General features: G+C 39.2%; 2 protein-coding genes across 2 annotated transcripts in view; both read left to right on the forward strand.

The window, feature by feature from the left end:
• LOC311509564 (NLR family CARD domain-containing protein 3-like) overlaps nt 1–16,758 on the forward strand; it is a gene marked incomplete at both ends in the record, with an annotated part of 31,665 nt that extends 14,907 nt beyond the window's left edge. Inside the window, 4 exons of the mRNA XM_084574800.1 lie at nt 12,819–13,047; nt 13,216–14,998; nt 15,609–15,785; nt 16,536–16,758. Of these exons, the coding sequence (XP_084430926.1) occupies nt 12,819–13,047; nt 13,216–14,998; nt 15,609–15,785; nt 16,536–16,758 (2,412 nt within the window). The remainder of the gene's footprint in view (nt 1–12,818; nt 13,048–13,215; nt 14,999–15,608; nt 15,786–16,535) is intronic.
• Nucleotides 902–2,551, forward strand: LOC311509021 (protein NLRC3-like). Its single transcript, XM_084574039.1, has one exon. It carries the CDS (start codon nt 1,023–1,025, stop codon nt 2,529–2,531), a length of 1,509 nt encoding a protein of 502 aa, XP_084430165.1. The 5' UTR covers nt 902–1,022; the 3' UTR covers nt 2,532–2,551.
• Nucleotides 16,759–21,887: the final 5,129 nt, after the last annotated feature.

The raw sequence follows: 21,887 nt of genomic DNA on the forward strand, positions 1-21,887 counted from the left end.
CAGGTTTAGAATTGATCACTGGTTTCATCTCTGATCAGAACAGTCACAACATAAAACACTATCATTAACTCACTGTGGTTTAAGTTTGTGAGGAAACCACACATTGATTACAGATGGTGCAGAAAATAATGTGAACTAATTGTTGATGATTCATTCACAGAGTGAAGCAGCATCAAACACACCTGGACACCACATTTAAGGTCTGTACATTGACAACAACTACTTTCCATCGTCTCCATGCTGCTCTTTGTAGACCAGTGGACTGTCAGTCTGTCCAACATGGATCTGATGTTTGTCTCCATGATTTCACTCTGGTTGTCATTCACATAGTTTTCTGTTCCAGCTCCTGGAGGACAACATTGTCACTTTTGTGAAGAACGAGCTGAAGAAGATTCAGAGGGATCTGAGTCCAGATTACCCAGAATGCTTAGAGAGTCAGAGGGGGGATGAGGAGGTGTTGGAGGGTGAGGATGAAGAGGAGAGGAGGAGCAGCAGAGAGGCATTTGTGAAGATCACACTGAACTTCCTGAGGAGAATGAAGCAGGAGGAGCTGGCTGATCGTCTGCAGAGCAGTAAGAGGATTTCTCTGAGCATTGAACCTGATGAATAAATTAAACATTTTCTAATGTCTCAAGAGATGGAACAAAATATATTCAAAGACTTAGTCTTGAGGGGAATGAAACATAAGAATATTTTCTGTGTAATTTAGTCATATATTTTATTTCTTGTTTGTTCGTTCAGAATATTTTGCTGCAGTTTGTCAACGTAAACTTAAATCTACTCTGAAGGAGAAGTTCCAGTGTGTGTTTGAGGGGAGTGATAAAGCAGGAAACTCAATTCTTCTGAATGAGATCTACACAGAGCTCTACATCACAGAGGGAGAGACTGCAGATGTCAATGATGAACATGAGGTCAGACAGATTGAAACAGCATCCAGGAAACTAGACAGACCAGAAACAACCATCAGACCAGAAGACATCTTTAAAGCCTCACCTGGAAGAGATAAACCAATCAGAAGAGTGATGACAAAGGGAGTGGCTGGCATTGGGAAAACAGTCTTAACACAGAAGTTCACTCTGGACTGGGCTGAAGACAAAGCCAACCAGGACATCCAGTTCACATTTCCATTGACTTTCAGAGAGCTGAATGTGTTGAAAGAGAGAAAGTTCAGCTTGGTGGAACTTGTTCATCACTTCTTCACTGAAACCAAAGAAGCAGGAATCTGCAGGTTTGAAGAGTTCCAGGTTGTGTTCATCTTTGACGGTCTGGATGAGTGTCGACTTCCTCTGGACTTCCACAACACTGAGATCCTGACTGATGTTACAGAGTCCACCTCAGTGGATGTGCTGCTGACGAACCTCATCAGGGGGAAACTGCTTCCCTCTGCTCATCTCTGGATAACCACACGACCTGCAGCAGCCAGTCAGATCCCTCCTGGGTGTGTTGACATGGTAACAGAGGTCAGAGGGTTCAATGACCCCCAGAAGGAGGAGTACTTCAGGAAGAGATTCAGAGATGAGGAGCAGGCCAGCAAGATCATCTCCCACATCAAGACATCACGAAGCCTCCACATCATGTGTCACATCCCAGTCTTCTGCTGGATCTCTGCTACAGTTCTGGAGGATGTGTTGAAAACCAGAGAGAGAGAAGAGCTGCCCAAGACCCTGACTGAGATGTACATCCACTTCCTGGTGGTTCAGACCAAAGTGAAGAAGGTCAAGTATGACGGGGGATCTGAGACAGATCCACACTGGAGTCCAGAGAGCAGGGAGATGATTGAGTCTCTGGGAAAACTGGCTTTTGATCAGCTGCTGAAAGGAAACCTGATCTTCTATGAATCAGACCTGACAGAGTGTGGCATCGATATCAGAGCAGCCTCAGTGTACTCAGGAGTGTTGACACAGATCTTTAAAGAGGAGAGAGGACTGTACCAGGACAAGGTGTTCTGCTTCGTCCATCTGAGTGTTCAGGAGTTTCTGGCTGCAGTCTACATGATCCGCTGTTACACCCACAGGAAGACAGAGGTGCTGGAGGACTTCCTGGGACAAAACTACAATGACTCAACTCTGGATGTCTTTCTGAACAGAGTCACAGTGAAATCCCTGCAGAGTGAAAATGGTCACCTGGACCTGTTGGTTCGCTTCCTCCACGGTGTCTGTCTGCAGTCCAACCAGAGACTGTTAAGAGGTCTGCTGGGTCAGACAGAGATCAGTCCAGAAATCATCCAGAGAGTCATCAACAACCTCAAGGAGATGAACATGTCCAACATTTCTCCTGACAGAAACATCAACATCTTCCACGGTCTGATGGAGATGAACGACCTCTCAGTTCATCAGGAGATCCAAGAGTTCCTGAAGTCAGAGAATAGATCAAAGAAGAAACTCTCTGAGTTCCACTGCTCAGCTCTGGCCTACATGCTGCAGATGTCAGAGGATGTTCTGGATGTGTTGGACCTGAAGAAGTACAACACATCACAGGAGGGACGACGGAGATTGATTTCAGCTGTGAGGAACTGCAGAAAGGCTCAGTGAGTCCAGATGTGATTAACATTATAAATCAATTTACATTAGTTTAGTTCTTTAAATTTTCACACTATAAAAATATCACCCTATTAAACAGTGTTTAGCTTGTTTATTGTAAACATTACATGTCAGCTGTATTTTGTTAAAAGAAAGAACATTTGAGAATGAAGATTTACTTCTGTTTATCTTCCTTTATTTATATATACAGTATATTAGAGCTGTCTGTTGATTAATAAGTTTAATTAGACATTAATTGTCCATTTTGAATGTGTTCTAAAAGTGCCTTTAAGGGATTTTTTCCACATTTTATCATGTTAATCATGATGACTTTTTGGAGTCACTCGTGAGATCAGATCACACTGACAGACTGTGTGGAAGAAGCCTGAATGTAACTCCATTTATCTTTCCATTCATTTGCAGATCAAAACAAAACAAAGTTTAGAAGTCTGCAGGTTTAAGAGAAACTGATGAGAATTATTGTGTCATGTCAGATAATCTGAATCACTGATGTGAAGAACAACATGTCAAACAGGATGAGTCCAACTGTTTAGTCTTCAAATGCATGAAGTAAATAATAAAGTGTCTTCATTCATATTAACATATTTTATATTTATATGCCATGACAGATTTTCGTACTGTGAACTCTCGGAGAGTCACTGTGAAGTTGTTGCCTCAGCTCTGAAGTCCAACCCCTCCCATCTGACAGAGTTGAACCTGAGCTTCAACTACGACCTGAAGGATTCAGGAGTGCAGCAGCTGTGTGTTGGACTGGAGAGTCCAAACTGTAGACTGGAGACTCTGAGGTTGGTTCACTGAATGTTTTTATCAGATTAAACAGATCTCTTGTCAGGATTGACATACAGAAAATGGACCACAAACAGTTGGTTTAAATGACTTCAAACAACAATCACGTCTGACATGTGACTGTTGTTTGAAGACAACATTTTAACGACACAAACCTACTGAGATACCAAATACTGGAAGAAGAAGCTCATGGAATCATGAACTATTGAACAGTTTGTTTTCCCACATGTGTAATTTGATATCGATCCTGTAATGAGAGACTTGACTGAGGTCAGCAGCATGTTATTGATCTGTGTTGACATGAATAGTTGTCTGAATGTTGTGTTGATGTTTGGATGACTGTAGAAGGCTGACATGATGATGATCCACAATAACAAAGTCACTCTACTCAGTTTAGAGAACAGCTCATTGATTAGTGCGCAGTAATGTTGACCTAAACATTCAAACCTGAACACATCTGATTGATTATCAATGATTTTATTAACATCTTTTATTCTTTATTCAGATTGAATGGCTGCAGTTTGTCAGAGATCAACTGTGATTCTCTGGTCTCAGCGCTGAAGTCCAACCCTTCCTATCTGAAACATCTGGACCTGAGTGTCAACAATCTGAAAGATTCAGGAGTGAAGCATCTGTGTGGTTTTTTGCAGAGTCCAGACTGTAGACTGGAGATTCTGGGGTCAGTTCACTGGATCTCTGTTACTATTGTGGATCTAATTTGTTTAATTACAAACTGAACTTAATTCATGTTCATACAGAACTTCCTCCATGAATATGTAAATTTCCTCCTGCTCATATTGTCTCTTTTCTTGTCCTAAATTTAGTCTGTCATCTGAAGGATGAGTGTTAGTTGAAAGTGTAGAAGGCTGACATGATGATGATGATCCACTATAACACAAGGACAAAGTCACTCTACTCAATTTAGAGAACAGCTCATTGATTAGGACGTAGTAATGTTGATCTGAACATTAAAACCTGAACACATCTGATTGATTATCAATGATTTTATTAACATCTTTTATTCTTTATTCAGATTGAATCGCGTCAGTTTGTCAAAGATCAGCTGTGATTCTCTGGTCTCAGCTCTGAAGTCCAACCCCTCCCATCTGAAACATCTGGACCTGAGTGACAACAACCTGCAGGATTCAGATGTGAAGCAGCTGCTTGATCTTGTGAAAAGTCCAGACTGTAGACTGGAGACTCTGAGGTGAGTGGAGGGTTGGAGTCAATCCATACTTCTTTCAGTAGAATTGTACTGGACACAGTATCAAAAGTGTTTTCTGGAAACCTGCTTCTGCTTTCTTCAGAGACACTGTCAGAGGAGAATGGAGACAGACTTGACAGAAAGACAGAGACAACAGTCAGCCAATCAGATCATCCTGAAGCTTGTTGTGTTCATGTTTTCAGGAAATAAATCTGGATTCCAGCTGACAGCCTTACTAGATGAATAAGAGACAGTGGTCCTCATTCATCAAATTCGATCTCAGACTCTTTGTTCTCTCACTTCAAAACTAAACAACTGATCAGTTTCATCATTGTCACAGCTCTGAGATCAGTCTGACTGAAGCCTGTAAATCACAGAACCATCATTACATTTAGTATCCATGTGGTCTTTATACAGAGCAGAACCTCTGCTGAGGTCCAGTCATCACATCCGTATCTCTGTCATTAGTTTCATCAGATATCTTCAATGTTTATTAGTCAGCTGATGCTTCAGAAACACATCAACACACTCAGACTCTTTCTTTAAATGGAACAGCTTTAAATCCATCACTAAAGTGTTTGTGCAGAAATTATTCTTAGCAGTGTATTTCCTCCGTGGACTTGAGAGAAATCTGCAGAGGAAACAGACTTGATGCTAAAAGTCTGTGCAGGTCTGTGAGCTTCCAGCTCCAACACGTTAACATGAGAGCTGAAAGGAAGCTGGCTGAGCTCCACAGCTGCTCTGAACAGGACTGAAGTCCCAGCTGCTCTTTATACTGGATGTGCTGCATCACTGACTGACACTTGATGATAAAGAGACTCTGGAAACAGTAACTGATCTCCTCTTTTGTTTCTTCTCTCTATAGGTGGCAGTCAAGGTAAACAGGGCAGTATTTGTGCTAAGAGAGGATGAGCTGAGTCCTGATGATCCAGAGAGGTTGAATCAGCAGCAGCCTGTGTGTAGAGAGACTCTGACTGGACCATGTTACTGGCAGGTGGAGTGACGAGGAGAGCTTCATCCGGATGTTTTCTTCCATTTAACATCATCAACAGAGTTGCACTGCATAAGTAAAAACAGTCCAGCTCCTCTTGAATTATTCAGACACATACCAACAAACCAAATATTCTCTCTTGTAAACCTGTCAGCATCAACAGTCCTTTCTGTTATTTCTCACCTTTGATATTGTCATGTCTTCACTTGTCTTTCCATTCAGGAGATGTCAGCATCTTAAAACAGTTGTCTTCACCAAATCACCACTTCAGAAGCTTTAACCTACAGATGACTGAAAGATGATTCATTAATTTACAGCAGATCACAGTCACCAAGAGTCATTATCGTTCTAGGAAATTCTGGTAAATAACAGATTACGTTTTAGGAAATTATGAGTCAGATTTCCATGAAATTATCTGGAAAATAGATCAGGTGTAAAATAAAGAGTTGTCTTTAATTTGTAAACCTTCTAAAAAAAAAATCCTGTATTCTGGTAAAAAGCCAATACTATGAAATGTACAGGTAAATGTGATTTTTACATTTCATATATTATTTTCCTGTGTTGAAACTGTCCATTGATTTGATGGCCTGTGTGTCCATGAACTTTAATAGATGTCAGGAAAATGTACTAAACATAGGAAAAGTAAAAATGTGTTAAGATTTTATTTTTAATTAAAATTAAAGCATTTTTCTTTTGTTGCTGGTTTTAATCATTTCATTTCAGGTTGTAACTGAAGATTAATTTATTGTGGATTTATCTGTAAATTATTTGTTCTTTGAGTATGTGAATAATTTCCTACTTTTCTGATAATCAAAGAATTTGAATACGAAAGTTGAATACATTATGGAAAATCGTATTCTTACAGCAACCAGCAATTACAGGTGTGAGAATAAATATAGTGCATTCAAAATATAAAATCTTTGATATTTCCTGTGGAACAAACTCAAATAAAAATGTGGAAACAAACAACTGTGTCATTTTCATTGGCAGCACTGCAGTAAATGTGAGTAAAAAAGCTCAACAGAGTCATCATCTTACTGATGTCTCCACTTTCTGTTCATCATTCAAAGACCGTTCAGGGGAAATATGATATTTAAGCGTTGTCTTGTTTTGCTGTTGGCCTGAATGTATGCATTTATCTTCATCTACAAGGTCCCACTGCTACATATAAATAACAGTTTGATCAGATGCAACAGTGCCCACATTATAAACTACAATCTGTTCATTTAATACTGTAGAAGAGATCGGTGACAGAGCAGACATTCACTGTGTTCAGTCAGGAGAATAAATCCTGTTCTTTGTTTTCAGTTCTCAGCTCACTTTGTGTGTCTCTGTCCTCTTCCTGTCAGTGACTTTCATGTTGACTCTCGTGCAGTTCACTATTTTACCACAGGAGGTCACCAAATCCCATCAATAACCTGCATGGTCTTGAGTCAATCACTGAATGTTTATGAATGAAAAGCATGAATGAATGCGTTTTTTAGATATAACACTGCAGACCATGTTTTCCTACAAGATAAAGAAAGAAATTAAACAGAGAAAGTTATTTCAAACTGACTACAGTAATTAAATGAATCAAGAATAAATATGTCTGATAAACTGTCATCTTATTGTGAAAATCTACATCCCTCTTTCCTGTCCTGCCTCTATCACTGGCGAACTGACCTTTGTTCCAGGAAGTAGCTCACCTGTTCCAAGTGTGGAATAGAGTCTCCTTCAGCTTTTTGGACTGGTTGAATAAACTGTAAGTTTGATTTAGTTAAAGCTTTAATTTTGTCTTCAGTAACTTTAATGTTTGTTTCTGATCTGTAATGTTTGTAGTAGATGTTCACTTTTTATTTCATGACTTTGTCTTCAAGAAACTCTACCAGTCCAGGCAGGCACCCTTCTTCAGCTTATTTTATTTATTTTTTAAGGTGTGTGAACGTTATGCTCTTTCAGTTTTATGCAGTTTAGAGGTTTTGCAAAGCAACACAATCTATTAAAATAGGATCTCTTGTCTTCCAATAGCCCAGCGTTTTCTAGGGATGAAGAAACTTGTAAATCCATAAAATAAAACGACTGACACTGAGGCAGAGACTGCGTTGTAGAGAGACATTGGATATTTTGAAGATTAGTATTCACATACCTTCATCGCTTTATGGAAATACATTAACATCAGTGCAATAAGAATTCAGAATAATTTACAACCTCTAACATCATTTGCCATGGAAACAATCATCAGATGAACACAGTGATGTATGCTTCTAGGTGAAGTCGAATTAAAATGAGTCCTGTGATCTTGATCTTACATTAATGAACATGTAGCCTCTTTAAATGAACACAGAGTCACCGTTTCTGTGCAGCTCTACTTTATGACGACTGCCTGTAGCAGCCTGGGAAGGAGCCGCTGTTTAAAAAGAGGTTTAACACAATAGTTTGATATATTCACAAATTATTAAAACAGTCTTATATTTTGAAGTTGTCTTCAGAAGTTTCATGTGCTTTTGGAACTTGTTGTGGTGAAAGCAAATTTACTCCTGAATATTATACTATATTTATTCTTTTAAAACAGATGTTTAAATGCATAAATTATTTATGTAGTATATCTGTTTTCTCTCAGACTGATCATGCTCTCCTTTCTCTCTATAAGTTGGTGATTTTGTTAACCATGGGCTCATTTGTTAGATATTAATAGTGACTAACATTAATATTTGTGCAATGAGCTGAAAAGTGCTGTAAAGTGAAGTGAAAGTTTTAAATGTGATCTTTAGTTGTGTTGAATTCTGGACATCTCAGTCAAATTCAGTGTCATTGAATGTTATTTATTTATTTATTTATTTTACCAGCAGAAATGATGTCAAGGATTTGATGTTCAGGTGAATGATTTGTGTTTCCTCTGCAGGTGAAGGTAGAAAATGTGTGTGAGCTGATGTGAATCCAGCAGCATGGATCAGTGTGAGGACACAGAGGAGGGAGTCCCTCCCTCTAAACCCAGTGTGAGAGATTTACGTGAGAAGTACCTGAACTACTGCAAAGCTCAGAGGTGAGAAGAAGAACTCTAACTGTCCATGACTCTTCTCCATGTCAGAGCTATGCACCTTCATTAGTGAGGTGTTTGTGTGTTGAAACTTTTTGCAGCAATCCTGCTCAAAATGAAACATCATGACTTCCCAGGCAATGAGTTCATCTTCTAGTTTTCCACATCTCACACACAGCTTCTGTGGCTGTAGACTAAGAGTGACTTTCTCTCTCTGGTGGTCTCATATTTGTCTTTCAGTATCCATCAGAAACCACACTTCCATAAACGTAAACCCAAACCTGATCCCAACTGTGTGTCTATGAAGAGTGACCGGTCCATGGGACGTGCAATTGTATTTGACTCCAGAAGGTAAGTTGTGACTGAGTTGAAAATGTTACCGTCTTTTAATTGTGTCTTGTTGTGAGGTTTGGGAACATGTTCAGCATCTTTATTGTCAGAGTTGTTTGTGTGAATGATATCTGTCTCACAGATGAAGCTTATTGTAAGTATTTTGTAGCCTGTCACAGTGATGACAAATCCTCACTTGATAAGAATTTAATAATTAAGAAATGGATGTGTTACAAAACATTCTGCTGCAAGTAAGTTGGTCTCTTCTTTGTCTGTTAGGATAAATCATACACCAGAGTACCCTGAACCTAAACCTAACCCCAAACTCAAAAGCAAACCTGATCCCAGCTGTGTGTCTATGAAGAGTGACTGGGAACATCCAGTAACATTTGACTCCAGAAGGTAAGTTGTGACAAAGTTGAAAATGTTACCATCTTTTAATTGTGTCTTGTGTCTTTAATTGTGTTGTGAGGTTTGGGAACATGTTTAGCATCTTCATTAGTGCAAGTCCTCCTGGACCCCATTCAGATTGCGTTGCAATGATTTGCAGCCATACTGAAATCAATGCAAATGGGTTCACACTGATTGGGACAGGCACATGAACAGAGTACAACAGTGACAGTCATTGACAGCTAGCCAAACATTGTGGTGGAAAGTTGCAGAGAAAATGCTTTTCTTTCTCATTTGGCTGGGTGCCAACAACCCCAAGGCAGAAGCATGTTCAAATCGCTGATCATCATTATACACATTCAGAGCTGTTTGTGTATCATGTTGTAAGAGCGACTTCCCATTGATGATTCAGTAACATTTGACTCAAACAGGTATGTTGTATCAGTGGGATCAGCAGTACCTGTAAACATTGTTGTGGAAAGTTAAGTTTTCAGCTTCCTTCAGTACAGAAAGAGATTCTAGTGAGAAACAAAGAGAAAGAATGCATTCTGTTTATTTTATGATTTTATTGAGGGAAGAGAGATAGTGAGAGTCTCTGGCTTCTACACAGCATCATCTACATTTATAGGTCCATCTAAGCAGAGGAAGGCCAAGGTTCAACAGTGCCATATAAGGAGTTGTTTTTGATTGGAGATTATCTTTGTACCCAAAGTTGTTTTTCCTGTGGAGAGGCAAACAACTGAACAGCAGAGAGAGTTGAAAGAACAGAGTCATTGTCATACAAAAGAATGGGACAAGAAGCTGCAGATGGTGGTTGAGTGGCTGCAGCTTTTGCTGCATTTCCCCTAGAAATATAATAAGTTAGTTTGTATGAGCAGTAAATTTAAAAACAGGAACAGCTATTGGGAGAAGAATGGCATCCAGGCGAGCTACAACTTTGTCAGAGTGTAAAATAGGTTTACTATCTGATATCAAAATATGCCTATATTTCCGAAGTGCACCAAAATCATGAACAACACCAAAAACATAGAGGTAACAGATTGTCCTTCAACAAGTTTATAGGCTCCTGTGAGGGCGACCAGCTCAGATGTTTACGCCGAGCAAGATGAAAAAAGGAGCCTGTAATGAGAACTTCATAGAGTGAACAGCAAAACCAGCAGTTTTTCTACTGATGGTTGGACATGAAATACAGAGCCATCGACAAAATGAACAAAGTCTGAGTTAGTTAAAGGTGCTTCCTGAAGGTCAGGGTGAGGGGACCAGACTTGTTGAAGGAAATCAACACAGTTATGTAAATCACCATCACCAGGGCCTGGTCAGAGAGTTGCTGGATTCACACCAATACAACCAATACAACAGTTACGTTCACATGTCAAACAAAACAGTGTTGTAGCTCAACCATCTGGCAATAGAGAGATGTGAAGCAGGTGAAACAGAATGACATCACTGTAACCAACAATGTCTCCAGAAGCTAAAATGATCTTTTCACCAGCAGCAACAGGATCAAGTTTAGCTGAAAAGTAAGCTGCATTTGTGTTTAAATTGGAAAAGGGGCCATTAAATGTTCTTTTAAAGCTCCAACATAATATACAGAATGACCACATATTTCAGGTTGAGTTGTTCCAAACGCAAAAGATCAAATAATGGAATGTGTAACCCTGGAGTCAACCAGAAAATGAATTATCTGTCCCTTTACTTAAAGTGTTTACTGAGGAAAGTGTTTGTAGGAGTCATCTACATAACTAGCATAAATAGAAATCATTACTTGAGTCTGTGTAAGCTGTTCTTCACTGCAAACAAGCAGGTCATCATTGCAGAGATCTTTATGCTTTTGTGTATAAGGTATTACTGCGACCTCAGGTTCTGATGTCAACTCATCAGGCCTCACCAGTCCATCACCCTACCACTGTTGAGCAATCACGAGCCCAATGTCCAGTCTGATTTCAATACATGCATCTGCCATTAAAGCAATTACAGGCCCACTGTCCTTGTTGACCACAGCAGCTCAAGGCCACTGGGAGTATTAAAAAGATAATTGAATACTCATGAGTGTCTTCATCATTGTGCTGTCTACAGGAAGTAACTCTTGTCATATCAACTTTAGTGGGGAATTGTTCTTTATCAGCCATTACCCTCGCCCACTGCACATATAGGCCATTGTGTGCATGATTCTGGATTAGTGCAGCATAGATCTCGTTGCACACAATCAGAGCTGCTCTGAACACTGCCTACTTGTGGTCGAAAGAAATGAGATAGTGCTGGTTCTAACTCACTGTCTGTACTCCGAGGTGGCATTGGTTGATCAGAGCTATCAGCTGGACTTGGTTGCTGAAAAGAGGATGGTGGCACATTGTTGTGGAACAGACGACAGTGGTGGTGGCAGAACTGTGGGCGGACAGCGGTTGAGATCAGGATCCACTTTCAGTGTCATCAGAGCCAATTCTGCCTGAGAGTACGGAGAAAAAAGGCTACGACTATGGAGGTGGAAATTTCACATTGTCTGTACAACCATGCTTCCATCCTTGAGTCTTATCACATGTAGTAGGCCATTGGTTGCCAAAGTTTTATTCCGAAGATAAAGTTACTCTAAGTATTTAAACATGTTAAAACTCAAGTTTCCCCTGGACATCACTAACTGTTATAATCTCTGTTCCTGTTAATAAAATGATGATAAAAGTGTGCTGCCTGCTGACCGAGATAGACATTTAACAAACAACAACAATAATTTTAAAGTGATGGTGGAGTTTGGTTCATTTAAGCTTTATCATCAAACAAGAATGTCAGTGTTCGAGGAAGATATCACTTTATGACAGTTTATGACAGACAAGTTTGGTGGAGCTCCTGGAGCTCCACCAAATGAAAAGAACAACAGCAGAATTGAAGTAGAAAAATGTTTTAATGAATGTAGAAACCAGGAGCTGACTGTGGAGATGAATTATTACATGTGTCTGCATCAGTATAGACATGATATCAGTGTGTTCCAGTGCAGAGTCTATCCTGTGTTTATCTCAGGAGAAAGTGAGAATAAAAAGACACCATAACCTGAACCTGACTGACTCCGTTATAAGATCAGCATTAACATTATTCATTTAAGAAACAAATGGAAGCAGATGTTATGTCAGAAATGATGTTGGTCAGAAATCAAATAGCTGATTTCAAGAAACAAGAGCTGAAAGCTGTTGATTCTCAGTGAGATCAGAAAGAATAATCAACCTTTATGACTACAAGGAGTCATCTGATTCACTGTTCACATCCAGATATCACTTCATGGACATTTACATGTTGGCCTCTGTGGAATGACATGATATGAACTAATTGTTGATGATTCATTCACAGAGTGGAGCAGCAGAGTTTAAATGTTCTCAGTAGTCAGTCTATCCGTCAGCATCAAACACATCTGGACTCCATATTTCAGGTCTGTACATGGACAACAACTACTTTCCATCATCTCCATGCTGCTCTTTGTAGACCAGTGGACTGTCAGTCTGTCCAACATGGATCTGATGTTTGTCTCCATGATTTCAGTCTGGTTGTCATTCATATAGTTTTCTGTTCCAGCTCCTGGAGGACAACATTGTCATTTTTGTGAAGAACGAGCTGAAGAAGATTCAGAGGGATCTGAGTCCAGATTACCCAGGATGCTTAGAGACTCAGAGGGAGGCTGAGGAGGTGTTGGAGGGGGAGGATGAAGAGGAGAGGAGGAGCAGCAGAGATGCATTTGTGAAGATCACACTGAACTTCCTGAGGAGAATGAAGCAGGAGGAGCTGGCTGATCGTCTGCAGAGCAGTAAGAGGATTTCTCTGAACATTGAACCTGATGAATAAATTAAACATTTACTAATGTTTCAACACATGGAGCAAGATATATTCAAACACTTATTCTTTAGGGGAATGTATTGTTGAAATATATACTCTGTAAGTTATTTAAATAATTATCTATTTTGTGTTCACTGAGGAACTCCTGATGGAGCTTGTCGAGAACTTAAATCTACTCTGAAGGAGAGGTTCCAGTGTCTGTTTGAGGGGATTGCTAAAGCAGGAAACTCAACTCTTCTGAATGAGATCTACACAGAGCTCTACATCACAGAGGGAGAGACTGCAGAGGTCAATGATGAACATGAGGTCAGACAGATTGAAACAGCATCCAGGAAACTAGACAGACCAGAAACAACCATCAGACCAGAAAACATTTTTAAAGCCTCACCTAGAAGAGATAAACCAATCAGAAGAGTGATGACAAAGGGAGTGGCTGGCATTGGGAAAACAGTCTTAACACAGAAGTTCACTCTGGACTGGGCTGAAGACAAAGCCAACCAGGACATCCAGTTCACATTTCTATTGGCTTTCAGAGAGCTGAATGTGTTGAAAGAGAGAAAGTTCAGCTTGGTGGAACTTGTTCATCACTTCTTCACTGAAACCAAAGAAGCAGGAATCTGCAGGTTTGAAGAGTTCCAGGTTGTGTTCATCTTTGACGGTCTGGATGAGTGTCGACTTCCTCTGGACTTCCACAACAATAAGATCCTGACTGATGTTACAGAGTCCACCTCAGTGGATGTGCTGCTGACAAACCTCATCAGGGGGAAACTGCTTCCCTCTGCTCATCTCTGGATAACCACACGACCTGCAGCAGCCAATCAGATCCCTCCTGAGTGTGTTGATATGGTGACAGAGATCAGAGGGTTCACTGACCCCCAGAAGGAGGAGTACTTCAGGAAGAGATTCAGAGATGAGGAGCAGGCCAGCAGGATCATCTCCCACATCAAGACATCACGAAGCCTCCACATCATGTGTCACATCCCAGTCTTCTGCTGGATCTCTGCTACAGTTCTGGAGGATGTGTTGACAACCAGAGAGAGAGGAGAGCTGCCCAAGACCCTGACTGAGATGTACATCCACTTCCTGGTGGTTCAGACCAAAGTGAAGAAGGTCAAGTATGATGGAGGATCTGAGACAGATCCACACTGGAGTCCAGAGACCAGGGAGATGATTGAGTCTCTGGGAAAACTGGCTTTTGATCAGCTGCTGAAAGGAAACCTGATCTTCTATGAATCAGACCTGACAGAGTGTGGCATCGATATCAGAGCAGCCTCAGTGTACTCAGGAGTGTTGACACAGATATTTAAAGAGGAGAGAGGACTGTACCAGGACAAGGTGTTCTGCTTCGTCCATCTGAGCGTTCAGGAGTTTCTGGCTGCAGTCTACATGATCCACTGTTACACCAACAGAAAGACAGAGGTGCTGGAGGACTTCCTGGGACAAAACTACAATGACTCAACTCTGGATGTCTTTCTGAACAGAGTCATGCAGAAATCCCTGCAGAGTATAAATGGTCACCTGGACCTGTTGGTTCGCTTCCTCCATGGCGTCTGTCTGCAGTCCAACCAGAGACTGTTAAAAGGTCTACTGGGTCAGACAAAGATCAGAAGAAAAATCATCCAGAGAGCCATCAAAAACCTGAAGGAGATGAACATGGACAACATTTCTCCTGACAGAAACATCAACATCTTCCACTGTCTGATGGAGATAAATGACCTCTCAGTTCATCAGGAGATCCAAGAGTTACTGAAGTCCAAGAAAAGACCAGAGAAGAAACTCTCTGAGATCCACTGCTCAGCTCTGGCCTACATGCTGCAGATGTCAGAGGAGGTTCTGGATCAGTTGAACCTGAAGAAGTACAAAACATCAAAGGAGGGACGATGGAGACTGATTCCAGCTGTGAGGAACTGCAGAAAAGCTCTGTGAGTCCAGATGTGATTGACACTGTAAATCAGTTTACATTAGTTTAGTACTTTAAATGTTCACACTATTAAATTATCATCCTATCAAACAGTGTTTAACTTGTTTATTGTAAACATTATGTGTCAGTTGTATTTTGTTACAGATGTTCTCCAGCTGTTTCAAACACTGTCAGAATGTGGACTTTCTTCTGTTAATCTTCCTTTATTTATATATACAGTATATTAGAGCTGTGTGTTGATTAATATATTTTAAAAGACATTAATTTTCCATTCTTAATCTGTTGTAAATGTGCCTTAAAGGGATGTTTTCCACGTTTTTATCATTTTAATCATGATGTCTTTGTGGAGTCAGACGTGAGATCAGATCACACTGACAGAATGTGTGGAAGAAGCCTATATGTAACTCCATTTATCTCTCCATTCATTTGCAGATTAAAACAAAACAAAGTTTAGAAGTCTGCAGGTTTAAGAGAAACTGATGAGAATTATTGTGTCATGTCAGATACAAAATGTCAGGACGACTACAACTGTTTTGTCTTCAAATGCATGAAGTAAATAATAAAGTGTATTCATTCACTTTAACACATTTTATATTTATGTGTTATGACAGATTTTATTACTGTGGACTCTCAAAGAGTCACTGTGAAGTTGTGGTCTCAGCTCTGAAATCCAACCCCTCCCATCTGACAGAGTTGGACTTGAGCTACAACTTCTACCTGCAGGATTCAGGAGTGAAGCAGCTGTGTGTTGGACTGGAGAGTCCAAACTGTAGACTGGAGACTCTGAGGTCAGTTCACTGAATGTTTTTATCAGATTAAACAGTTCTCTTGTCAGGATTGACACACATAAAATGGACCACAAACAGTTGGTTTAAATGAAGGAGCATCATGTTCCTTAATATCAGCAGGTGTCTCCTCAGTCATCTGTGATTGGTCTGATCTCAAATCAGGACCAGTCTAGTTTGCACATGCACATTTAAAGAGTTATTGGAGTCAGTAATGATTCTTTCTGTTCATACTGTCTGTGAAGAAACTCATCAAGTCATTTCTTACAGTGTAGTTGTGTTAGGAAGATACCACTTCACAGTTAGTGTGGACAGCAGAAATTATAAGAACTCTGTAATGTACATGTGACTGTTGTTTAAAGACAAACTTGAAAATATGAACTTCTCCATTTTAACGACACAAACCTAATGAGATACCAAATACAGGAAGAAGAAGGTCATGGAATCAATGAACTAATGAACATTTTGTTTTCCAAAATGTGTGATTTGATATTGATCCTGTAATGAGAGACTTGGCTGAGGTCAGCAGCATGTTATTGTTATAGTTGTCTGAATGTTGTGTTGATGTTTGGATGATGTCTGTAGAAGGCTGACATGATGAAGATCCACAATAACACAAGGACAAAGTCACTCTACTCATTTTAGAGAACAGGTCATTGATTAAGACGTAGTAATGTTGATGTGAAGACTAAAACCTGAACACATCTGCTTGATTATCAATGATTTTATTCACATCTTTTATTCTTCTTTCAGATTGAGGTGGTGCACTTTGTCTGAGATCAGCTGTGATTATCTGGTCTCAGCTCTGAAGTCCAACCCCTCCCATCTGAAACATCTGGACCTCAGTCTCAACAACCTGCAGGATTCAGGAGTGAATCATCTGTGTGGTTTTCTGGAGAGTCCCGACTGTAGACTGGAGACTCTGAGGTCAGTTCACTGGATGTCTGTTACTCTGATTTGTTTAAATACAAACTGAACTTAATTTATGTTCATACAGAATTTCCATCCATAAAGATATAATTTCCTCCTGATCATATTTTCCATATTTTGTCCTAAATTCAGTCTGTCATCTCAAAGATGAGTGTTAGGTGAAAGTGTGGAAGACTGACATGATGATGATCCACAATAACACAAGGACAAAGTCATTCTACTCGTTTTAGAGAACAGCTCATTGATTAGGACGTAGTAATGTTGATCTGAACATTAAAACCTTAACACATCTGATTGATTATCAATGATTTTATTAACATCTTTCTTCTTTATTCAGATTGATTCACTGCAGTTTGTCGGAGATCAGCTGTGATTCTCTGGTCTCAGCTCTGAAGTCCAACCCCTCCCATCTGAAACATCTGGACCTGAGTAACAACAACCTGCAAGATTTTGATGTGAAGCAGCTACTTGATCTTGTGAAGAGTCCAGACTGTAGACTGGAGACTCTGAGGTGAGTGGAGCGTTAGAGTCAGTAGTGTGAGTATTGTACTAGACACAGTGTCAAAAGTGTTTCCTAGAAACCTGCTGCTGCTTTCTTCAGAGACAGTGTCAGAGGAGAATGAAGACAGACTGGACAGAAAGACAGAGACAACAATCAGCCAATCAGATCATCCTGAAGCTTGTCGTGTTCATGTTTTCAAGAAATAAATCTGGATTCCAGCTGACAGCCTTACTAGATGCATTGAGACAGTGGTCCTCATTCATCAAATTTGATCTCAGACTGTTTGTGCTCTCACCTCAAAACTAAACAACTCAGTTTCATCTTTGTCACAGCTCTGAGATCAGTCTGACTGAAGCCTGTAAATCACAGAACCATCATTACATTTAGTAACCATGTGGTCTTTATACAGAGCAGAACTTCTGCTGAGGTCCATCACGAAAGTGTTTGTGCAGTAATGAAGTGCTCGTGACTCTCAGCAGATTATTTCCTCTGTGGAATTGAGAGAAATCTGCAGAGGAAACAGACTTGATGCTAAAAGTCTCTGCAGGTCTGTGAGCTTCCAGTTCCAACACGTTAACATGAGAGCTGAAAGGAAGCTGTCTGAGCTCCACAGCTGCTCTGAACAGGACTGAAGTCCCTGCTGCTCATTATACTGGATGTGCTGCATCACTGACTGACATCTAATGAAAAGGAGTCTCTGGAAACACTAAATCATCTCCTCTGTTGTTTCTTCTCTCTACAGGTGGAAGCCATTGTTCTAATCAGGACGTTATGTGTGCTGAGAGAGGATTAGCTGAGTCCCGATGATCCAGAGAGGTTGAATCAGCAGCAGCTTGCGTGTAGAGAGACTCTGACTGGACCATGTTACTGGGAGGTGGAGTGAAGAGGAGAGCTTCATCCAGATGTTTTTTCCATTTAACATCATCAACAGAGCTGCACTGCATGAATAAAAACAGTCCAGCTCCTCTTGAATTATTCAGACACATTACCAACAAACCAAATATGCTCTCATGTAAACCTGCCAGCATCAACAGTTGTTTCTGTTGTTTCTCAGCGTTGATATTCTCATGTCTGTCTTCGCTTGTTTGTCTGTTCAGTAGATTCCAGCATCTTAAGACAGTTGTCTTCACCAAATCATCACTTCAGAAGCTTTAACCTGCAGATGACTGAAAATTGATACTTTAATGTACAGCAGGTCAGAGTCACCAAGAAACAAAAAGTCATTATTTAAAGTTGTTTTTTGGTTGTTTTTCTATCATTATAGGAAATTCTGGTAAATAACAGATACGTTTTTGGAAATTATGAGTCAGATTTCCATGAAATTATCTGGAAAATAGATTAGTTGTCAAAGAAAGTGTTGCCTTTGATTTGTAAACCTTCTAAACATGTTGTATTCTGGTAAAAGCCAATATTATGAAATGTACAGGTAAATTTTTTATATTTTTATATTTCACATATTTTTTTCTATGTTACTTTTTCTATGAAACTGTCAGGTGATTTGTTGGCCTGTGTGTCCATGAACTTTAAGTTGTCAGGAACAATATTAAATATGTTTTTTTTTTTTTTTATTGAAAATCTTATTCTTACGGCAACCAACAATTACAGGTGTGAGAATAAATATAGTACATTCAAAATATAAAATCTTTGATATTTCCTGTGGCACAAACTCCAATAAAAATGTGTAAACAAACAACTCTGTCATTGTCACTGACAACACTGCAGTAAATGTGAATGTGAGTATTATTGGATGTGGACAGTTGTAGTTACTGACAGAGACCACTAGAGGCCAGTGATCATGATAGTTTCTGGGTGCCTTGCAGTTCACATTGCCACCACGAGACTGAGACAAATCTTCATCACAGGTCATTTGAACAGTGATGATTTGAATGTTTTTATGATTTGAGAAGAAAAGATTTTTACTGAGGAAGTCATAGTTAGTTTCTTAATATGAACTAAGCGATTGATTTCATGTGAAGATGAAAAGCGATTTAAACCATATCTAATGTAATCCTCTTGTTTCTTTCTTCTAACCAATTCCATAAAAGGCCAGAATACACTGTTAAAACAACTAAACAACACATTACAGCAGCAGAAGCTCAACAGATGAACATAGTCATCATCTTACTGCTGTCTCCACTTTCAGTTCATCATTCAAGGATCGTTCAGGGAAAATATGATATTCAAGTATTGTCTTTTTTTGCTGTTTAATTGAATGTGTGCATTTGTCCTCATCTACAATGTCCCACTGCCACATATAAATAATAGTTTGATCAGATGCAACCGTGTCCACATTATAAACTACAATCTGTTAATTTCATACCGAAGAAGAGATCAGTGACAGAGTAGACACTCACTGTGTTCAGTCAGGAGAATAAATCCTGTTCTTTGTTTTCACCTCACTTTGTGTCTCTGTGTCCTCTTTCTGTCAGTGACTGTCATGTTGACTCTCTTGCAGTTCACTGTTTCACCACAGGAGGTCACCTAATCCCATCATTAACCTGCATGGTCTGGAGTCAATCACTGAATATTTATGAATGAAAAGCATCATAAATGTGTTTTTTTAGATATAACACTGCAGACCATGTTTTCCTACAACATAGAAACTATCAGAGAAAGTAATTTCAAACTGACAATAACAGTAATTAAACGAATCAAGAATAAATATGTCTGATAAACTCTCATCTTATTGTGAAAATCTACATCCCTCCTTCCTGTCCTGACACGATCACAGGAAAACTGACCCTTGTTCCAGGAAGTAGCTCACCTGTTTAGTGTCCAGGTGTGGAGTCTTTCTTCAGGTCTTTGGACTGGTTGAATAAACTGTAAGTTTGATTTGTTTAAAGCTTTAATTTTGTCTTTAGCAACTTAACTATTTGTTTCTCCTCTGTAATGTTTGTAGAAGATTTTCACTTGTTATTTCATCATTTAGTTTGTATTACTCTGTTTGAAGATCAATCTACATTATTATTAGATAAATGATTCACTGGAATCAAATAATATGATGATCAGATTAAATTAAATTATTAAATCTTCATTCATCTGGAGCCAGCCTCAGATTTAAGTCTGAAGTTATTTTCACTTTCATCAACGTTGTGTCGCAGATCTTTTTCTCCGTGTAAACCTCCGTCTGAAGGTAAAGTCAGCAGTTTATAACGTTTAACTCTTTAACATCAGCTGTCAGCAACTGACATCTGTGTCAGAGGTGAAAGTATAAATTTGGGATGCAAACATTTAACGTGTGTGAACGTTATCCTCTTTCAACTTAATGCAGTTTAGAGGTTTTGCAAAGCAACACATGGCTTATCTATTAAAATAGGACCTCTTGTCCTCCTATAGCCCAACGTTTTCTAGGGATGAAGAAACGTCTAAATCCACAAAATAAAACGACTGACGTTGAGGCAGAGACTGCATTATAGAGAGACGTTGGATATTTGATTTTATGTGTATACATGCATATTTTTACTACTTCATCTTTTATTGTGTTTCTATTGTGTTATCTATTTATTGTGTTTTATTGTGTTTTATCTTGTAAAGCACTTTGGAAACCTTGTGTTTGTTAAAATTGTGCTATATAAAGAAAGTGGATTGGATTGGATTGGATTTGTCAGATTAGTATTCACATACCTTCATGGCTTTATAGAAATACATTAACATCAGTGCAACAGGAATTCAGAATAATTTACAACCTCCAACATCATTTGCCATGGGAACGGTCATCAGATGAACACAGTGATGTATGCTTCTAGGCGTAGTTGAGTTAAAATGAGTCCTGTGATCTTGATCTTACATTAATGAACATGTAGCCTATTTAAATGAACACAGAGTCATTGTTTCTTTGCAGCTCTACTTTATGACGACTGCCTGTAGCAGCCTGTGAAGGAGTCGTTGTTTAAAAAGAGGTTTAAAACAATAGTTTGTAATATTCACAAATTATTAAAATAGTCTTATATGTTGAAGTTGTCTTCAGAGGTTATATGTGCTTTTGGAACTTGTTGTGGTGAAAACACATTTTCTCCTGAATACAATAATATATGTATTCTTTTAAAACATACGTTTAGATGCATATATGTAGTATATCTATTTTCTCTCAGACTGATCAGCCTATGTTTTCTCTCATTACAGTTGGTGTTTGTTTTCACCATGGCCTCATTTGTTAGATATTAATAGTGATTAACATTCTGGACATCGATCAAAGTACAAACTAACACACCTTTCACATCAGATAAAAGCTGTAAAGTGTTGTAAAGTGAACTGAAAGTTTTAAACATGTTCTTTAGTTGTGTTGAATTCTGACATCTCCAGTCAAATTCAGTGTCATTCATTGTTTTTTTTTGTTTGTTTTTTTAAACAATAGAAATAATGTCAAGGATTTGATGCTCAGGTGAATGATTTGTGTTTCCTCTGCAGGTGAAGGTAGAAAGTGTGTGTGAGTTGATGTGAATCCAGCAGCATGGATCAGTGTGAGGACAGAGAGGAGAGAGTCCTCAGAGAGGAGCACATTATTACTGAATATAGACAAAAACGAACGTGAGTTGTTAGTGTCACGTCAAAATTTAATGATTTAATCCACAGAGCATTTATTGAACAGTTGAACTAATTTAATCAGGTCCCATAAGAGAGCAGACTCTCTTGAACCTGGTCCCAGCTGTGTGTCCTTCAAGAGCGACAGGTCG

The sequence above is a fragment of the Chelon labrosus genome (genome assembly GCF_963514085.1).
Source record: "Chelon labrosus genome assembly, chromosome: 24".
In the NCBI taxonomy this organism is placed as follows: Eukaryota; Metazoa; Chordata; class Actinopteri; order Mugiliformes; family Mugilidae; genus Chelon; species Chelon labrosus.